The sequence below is a fragment of the Trypanosoma conorhini genome, assembly GCF_003719485.1.
Source record: "Trypanosoma conorhini strain 025E chromosome Unknown Tco_14.4_contig_00389, whole genome shotgun sequence".
NCBI classification, from domain to species: Eukaryota; Euglenozoa; class Kinetoplastea; order Trypanosomatida; family Trypanosomatidae; genus Trypanosoma; species Trypanosoma conorhini.
In genome coordinates, this window is record NW_021704477.1 from 3,481 (window position 1) to 10,139 (window position 6,659).

Consider the following 6,659-nt stretch of genomic DNA (forward strand, 5'->3'; position numbering starts at 1 on the left):
TCCCTCTCTCTCTCTCTCTCTCCCTCCCTCCCTCCCTCTACTTGAATGCATGCACATTGACCCCCAAACAGGAAGGAGGCATGGGCCGAGGAAAAATAATAAAATTAATAACAATAGCAATGACAACGTAAAGGGTGAAAAAAAAGAAGTTTTAAAATAGAAAAGGGAGGAAATAGAAAACAAAACAAAAACACACAGAGAGAAATCAACCAGGACAAGGTCTTTGCAGAGGCTTCAATGCCTGCTTTCCGCTTGTTTGGTTGGCGTTCTAATGGACGCTCAGCTCCTCTTATGCGGTCAGCAGCCCATCAGAAGGAGAAAAAAAACACAGCGTGAAAGACACTCACGCACAGGCACACATACACGCACACAAGTGCGCAGGCCGCGTGTAAAGCATGGAAGCCAGCAAATAAGATTTGTACCTCAGACGTAGCCCCACGTCCCCCTTCCCCAGTGCCACGCTTAGAGATCATCCAGGAAGTCCCGCACCTTATTGCCCCACTCTTCGCGAGATCGAGTTGCGGATTCCTTGAGGGAATCCCAGACTTCCGTCACCTGCCAGAGTGTGTCCTGCAAGCCGCCTCCCTCGGCACGAGCGGCCTTTGGTTGGTACGGCTGCGACCCCAGCCCCGTAAAATCCGGCCCGCCCTTCACCTCCGCACTCCGTGCCTCAGCTTGAAATGCGGGGTTGCCCAATCCACGAAAACGGTCCGCCGGGTTCACGGGCGGAGGTGCATCTGGGATGAACGTATTCGGCCTCGCGTCAACCACATCTGCCGGTGTTGCCTCGTCATGAAGGAGGGAGTGAGGAACTGGGCCTGAGGTTTCCTTAATGTCCCCCTCCACCTTTTGTGCGCCCCCAAACCCCTTCTTCTTGGCGACGCCCGGTTTCTTTCCAGTTTTGGGGGCCATGGAAATGACGGGGGCCTGCGCCACTGGGCTGCCGGCGGTCGTCGACTCGGGATCCTTGCAACTCTCCGTGGGAGATCCTGCCGCCTCCGGCTTCACCTCCTCAGCGGGCGGCTCTGTTAGCTTCCCCCCTAGGCACTCCGCCATGCGACGGTCGAGCCGCTTCCGGTACAGTTGAGCCGCAGGAGCGTTGTACCGCATCTTGGGATCATTACATCCGTGTTGCTTGAAGAAGGCCCGGGCTGCCGCGTTGCCTCCAAGTGCCATTCGAAGAGCCTCCTCCGGCCTCCAGCTGTCGAGATCGGCCGAGCGCATGAAGGAAATGTGGACACCCATGCCACGGTGGCGCCCACAGCAATCCATACACAAGAAAATGCCGTAGGTGACACTGCACCAGCTTGGGTTCTTCTGCGGACAGTCAAAACAGACTTTGTTATCCGCGTTCTGTCGGAGAGATCCTACCAGCGCTTTCGCCTCCTCAGAGTCTTTGGGTAAAGTCAGAGCCATTGCTGTTCCCGCTACTGCTACCACGCTTGCGTTGGCCTTTATTCCCTTCCTTCCAGCGTGCGAGGGCTGGGGCGGGTGTGGTGCCACCTCCGCGTTGCTCACGCACGGCGAGGTCAAGGCCGTGGTGCTCAGAATACACTCGCGCAGCCAGAGACGTTTCTGGCCCCCTTCCCCGCTTTTCTGCTCTTGAGGCTCGCCACTGAAAGAGAGACACTGTCCCACACACAACCACACATGGCGAGGAAAAAAAAAGGAAGGGGAAGAGGGGGGAAAAAAACGGGTGAACCACACATGCCGTTCAAGCCTGAACGAGGCAAGCAAAGGAGCATCCAGCAACAGCGGTCAAAACGAAAGAGAAGAGCCGTGAAAATAAGAGAAGGAGTCAGCAGCGCAGCAGCTCCCGAAGCGCACTAAAATCCTCACGTCTTCGCGCCTCCTCAGCAGAGTTCCCTGGCAACTCACATGAAAAAGCGGTGGGCGCAACCAGGGCGGAGAGGTCCACCAGAGAGCCAACAGACAAGCAGGGCGGCCTCCGCGGATGCCACAGCGCCTCGTTGACCAAAGTAACATACGTTAAGCAAACCTGAAAAACACGACATGGCTCACGCATGTCGGCCTCCGGCGCCCCCTCGGCTGGCGTGAACGTCAAAGCATGACAGAAGCGCAGACACGTCTCCTCGGAGAAGTAAGACATACGGCGAAGCAAGAGGAGTGAGGTGGCGCCAAGTTGCAACTCGGGCGACAGTCGCCGGACAGTGTCCAACTCCGCGGGAGTTATCGCAGCCTCCTCGCCAGTTGAGCTCGCCACTCGCAGGATCTGGGCTGGCGCACTTGCCAAAGGCCGAGAGTAAAGGTTTGATAGTTCGTCGTCGTTCTCCGAAAGCTGCGCGACCTGGACGCTGCCGTCGCCGTATACCTCCAGCAGCAGCCTCCCCGGCATCAGGGCATACAAAAGTGATTTTCGCACCCCAGAGAAACACTCATGTAGGCGCCTGTCCCCCATGCGAATCACGCTTCGGAACTGCTGGCGAAGAAGAAGAGGGAGTGGGGCAACGTCGTCCTTCACGGCAACCTCAACAGGCATGACGTCCAGCCCGCCACGGAGCTCCCACAAAAATACGGAGACATTGGCAAGGTCAGCACGGCCGGCGTCCCCAGTAGAGAGGCCGATCTCTTCCAAAAGCTCCGGGCAAAGCAGTCCGTCCCAGGAGTTGAGGCAGGACACTACTTGGTCCACGTCTATCGGGCAGACCGCAGCGTACGCCGCCTCCAGAAGGGCTGTAAAGGTGGGAAGCAAGGCACAATCCTTCAGACGCAGTGCCGCTGCAAGGCGCGCGGACGCAATGACCTCCAGGCAGCAGTCTGATTCCTCACACCAACTCTCCAGGTTCCGAACGCAATCGTAACCCAAAAAAGGAGCATGAGGGTCACTGGAGCACAACACGGCTCGAACCGCATCCCCGTTTCTCAACATCAATGCAGCGGCCCCCTCCAGTGCGGCCTCCGGGGAGAAGTAAAGACGGCAGTGGTCCTTGTTTCCACGCACAAAGTCCCTTGCCTGCCGATACACCTCCAGGCTGAAAGGCGCGTCCTCCAGCGAGTCGCTCGCCCCATGAACGAAAATGATATTCTTCACAGAAAACGGCGGGAACGTTATTTTCAAAACACCTGCAAAAAAACGCGACAGCCTCGCGCTAAAATTTCGACAAATCGCCGGGGCCGTGCACTCAGCGTCGTCCAAGATGCCTCGCATCACACTGTATAAATCAATGTAAACCGCGTTCGCTGAGAAGACGCGATCGGCTGGTATCAACTCACGGGCGTCATCTCCCACACCGGTCAAAACAAGTAGATCCTTCAGTCTTTTCATGGGCGCCCTCTCGGTGCTCAAGACAGTGAGACAAAAGAATAAAAAAGAAAAAGTCAAAGCGGCAGCAGAAGTAGTCATGGTCACTGAGAGTCCACCACCTCCATCTCATTCCCCACCCCCCTCCCACAGGAAAGGCAGAGCAGGTGCGAGGAGAGAGCTACAAAACATGCAGACCGACATCTCCAAAGCAAAACCGTTGAGTTCAGTCTACCCAGTCTCAGGATTCGTTTCGGCTGTCAAAACCCCAGGGAAGTAAAAAGAGTATTTTGCTTTCCTTCATTAAGGAAAGCAATGAGGGAAACATAGTATACCTGCTCCCAAGGGAGTACATTTATGATTGGCAAAAAAAAGCAACAATTCCACCAGGCAAAGGGAGTGGAGAGGACAATTTACCCCGTCTTTTCCCCCTCCTCCTCCCACCCCTCCTCAACAGCAAAGAAACTATTTCATACTCCTTGAATGTCTCTCTCTCTCTCTTTCTCTGCTCCCTTGTTATTTCCTTATTTCGTTGGAGACGCTTCGCCGCACCTTGTCAACTTCCTTCGGTGTTTGCTTTCGACCGTTGCCTGTCGGGGCCTGGCTGCCTTGGTTCGCGCTGGTCCGTCATTCCCCCCCCCACCCACCACCACCACCCTTTTTTTTTGCCTCTAGTTTGGAGCTCTGGAGCGGGGGGAGGGGTGCGTGCCTCCCTCGTCGTGGCCTCTCCCGCGAGGCGATATCAGGGCGCCGCAGCGTCACGGGGAGGAGGGAAAAGAAAAGAAGCAGACACGTGTGGCCTCGCCGGGAAAAACGGGAGGGCGGGGCGCCGTTGCGCGGCAGCGTGCGATTGCCCCCCCCCCCCCTGCGCCTCTACTATACTCTCTGTGTCATCTGCTCCTGCACCCGCTGTATGAACTCCCTATTCTTCACCTTCCACTCCTCCAGGGCAAGACAGCCCCGCTGCAGCGCTGCGCAGTGTGCCTGAATCTCGCGAAGTTCCATGCACCTTGCGAAGAACTTCTTCGCCGTGGTGTGACCCCAGCATGCTTGGGCATATTTAAGGTTGTCCTCCGCAATCTCAGGCACCTCGATTGACAAAAGTCGCGTCGCGCTGAGTTTCTTGTTGATGACCTCCTGTTCGCCCTCATTCGCCGCTATTTGTTTCTTGCAAAAGGCAATGTGCTCCGCGGCAAAGCGCGCCATCAACACCGCAAACCTCGCCGCTTCCTCCGTCTGAATGACAGAGGCCGCGCCCGACGACTCCACTTGAAATGCCTGAAGGAGGAGATGTTGGGAAACGGCATTTTCATGGACTACGGACTCCCTCGTCTCCGCCATGAGGTTGGCATACTCCACAACCGTCCCGTTGGCCGATTCATGTACCATTTGACTCAGCTCCTCGTCCTGGTGCATTTCCTTTTCTTGCCGCTGTCTTACTATTGCGTCGCGCTCTTCAGCGGCAACGCGAAGAGCGCCGGTGCTCTCAACAGAGGAGCGTCGCTCCTTCAAGCTGGTCACTGTCTTTGGTCTGGCGAGAGTACTATAGTACAGGCCCCCATTCTGTCTGCACCTTCTCCGGATGACGGCGCTCTTTGACTCAGTTTCGATTTCAAAGATGCGAAGATCCGCCAGCAGCGCGCCGCACACCTTTTCTGTCTCCAGATAATCAAAGAGGAGCCGTTCGGCCTCTGCGCCTGTCGTTGTTGTCACCTTCATCGCCTTTACCTTGTTAGCAAAGTGCAGCGTACTGATGGTTTCGTCAAATGTCAGCCGCGTCGGGGAAACCTGCGACAGGAGCAGAACCCGCGAGTTTTGCTGGCTGAACGTCGGCTTCAGCAGACGCGTTAAATTGGAGGTGCGGTAGCTGACGTAGCCGCCCTCGTAAAGGCTATGGACGACGTTGCCCAGCGCCGTCAGGCTGCTGTTGATGGAGGTGGCCTCCGCCAGCCCCTCACCCGAGACCCCGCTCTTTGCGACCTTCTCACTGCCAGCCAGGTCCGCCAGCATGATTTTGCTTCCAAAGACAGGCTCCCGCTGGCCGTTGATGCGGTAGGTCATGCCGTCAAACGGCATCTCCCCCACCCCACTGCCGTCGCACACCACACGTTTACCCTCCTTTTCTTTGGTATTATTTCTTGTGTCCAGCAGAGAGAGCGATGGGGCGGGGGCGGTGGCGGCCTGCTGCAGAATGTCAATAATGAACAGGCAGTGGCTTCTGCTGGAGGTGGAGTTGCTCTCCGTGGAACGACTCTTGCGGCGCGAGATGGCAAGCTGGATCTCATTGAAGACCGCCTGCAGCGAGGTCACCTCCTTTGTGATGAGCGAGGGGAGAAGCACCTCATCTCCAATCATTACCGCCTTCAGCGGCGGCGGCGGTGTCCCCGGGCCTCCGCCGAACAAATCACGAATATTCTCGTTGTATATCTCCACACAACTAAGCCCAATGACGACGTGGAAGCCCTTCTTTGCCTGTCGGGCCTTGTGCTCCGCCAAGTCACTCAAAACGCGCAGGAAGAGACCGCTCTCGTGCGTCAGGAGGTCATTCTCGAGCGGGTTGGGCTTCACGTCGCCCAGCACGGTGTACGTCTTTCCGGACCCTGTTTGGCCGTAGGCAAGTATCGTGACGTTGACGCCTGACAGGGCGGCGTCAACGAGGTCCACGACGGCCTCCTCGTAAACCTCCAGCTGGGTGCTCTCCTGGTCAAAGATGTGGTCGAAGGTGAACACGCTGCTTCGCGTGGGCTCGCCCTGTCGCTGGAGCTCGACCTTCAGTGTTGTGTCGCCCGTGCGCTGAACGGCCTCGAGCTCGAACTTTTCCTGCATATGCATATGACTAGTGCCATCCCGCAAAACGGGACGCACACGCACGGCGACCGCCACCCGCTTATTCCCCTCCATGGCAGAGTGTAAACCTTTGCCGCTTCCTCTCGGCTGCGAGACACCAACGGCCAAAAAAAAAACACACGCTAACAATAACAACAACAAGAACAACAATAATAATAGATACACATACAGATATATAGTTACAGTTGTGTATAGATCTGCACGCACCCAAACGTGCACATACACCATAAATATATATACGTGTGTATACATCGTGGATGGAGGGACTGGAAGATCTTCTGGAGCAAAGCTGACGCTACAGGCAGGCTGCGCCGTAAGTTCTCACAACAGGGGTTTAACAAACAAAAAAAAAGAAGAGAGAAGAAAACAAAAAACAAAAAAACAAAACAGCACTCAGTGTCCACTTTTCTCGTTTCGAATGCTTTCCCTTCCCCTTTATTCTTCTATATATATTTATATATATATATATGTGTGTGTGTGGCCTCGCCGAATGGATCTCGCTCGCAACATCCTGCACTCACCCCGTCCTCGCGCAAGTACACCCCCCCCC

General features: G+C 55.9%; 3 protein-coding genes across 3 annotated transcripts, besides 7 other annotated features; all 3 read right to left on the bottom strand.

Moving 5' to 3' along the window:
• Window positions 1-38: a microsatellite.
• A 53-nt stretch (window positions 39-91) lies between these two features.
• Window positions 92-126: a microsatellite.
• A 13-nt stretch (window positions 127-139) lies between these two features.
• Window positions 140-180: a sequence feature (A-rich).
• A 282-nt stretch (window positions 181-462) lies between these two features.
• On the bottom strand, window positions 463-1,416 carry Tco025E_06076 (putative ADP-ribosylation factor GTPase activating protein; the record flags this gene model as incomplete). The annotated part of the gene is made up of 1 exon (XM_029372965.1): window positions 463-1,416. One exon carries the CDS (start codon window positions 1,414-1,416, stop codon window positions 463-465), a length of 954 nt encoding a protein of 317 aa, XP_029226923.1.
• Window positions 1,417-1,798: 382 nt separating this feature from the next.
• Window positions 1,799-3,286, bottom strand: Tco025E_06077 (uncharacterized protein; the record flags this gene model as incomplete). The annotated part of the gene is made up of 1 exon (XM_029372966.1): window positions 1,799-3,286. The coding sequence occupies one exon, from the start codon at window positions 3,284-3,286 to the stop codon at window positions 1,799-1,801; it is 1,488 nt and encodes a 495-aa protein (XP_029226924.1).
• A 462-nt stretch (window positions 3,287-3,748) lies between these two features.
• Window positions 3,749-3,776: a microsatellite.
• Window positions 3,777-4,138: 362 nt separating this feature from the next.
• Window positions 4,139-6,163, bottom strand: Tco025E_06078 (putative kinesin; the record flags this gene model as incomplete). Its single annotated transcript, XM_029372967.1, has 1 exon — window positions 4,139-6,163. One exon carries the CDS (start codon window positions 6,161-6,163, stop codon window positions 4,139-4,141), a length of 2,025 nt encoding a protein of 674 aa, XP_029226925.1.
• A 40-nt stretch (window positions 6,164-6,203) lies between these two features.
• Window positions 6,204-6,275: a microsatellite.
• A 170-nt stretch (window positions 6,276-6,445) lies between these two features.
• Window positions 6,446-6,498: a sequence feature (A-rich).
• A 55-nt stretch (window positions 6,499-6,553) lies between these two features.
• Window positions 6,554-6,578: a microsatellite.
• Window positions 6,579-6,659: the final 81 nt, after the last annotated feature.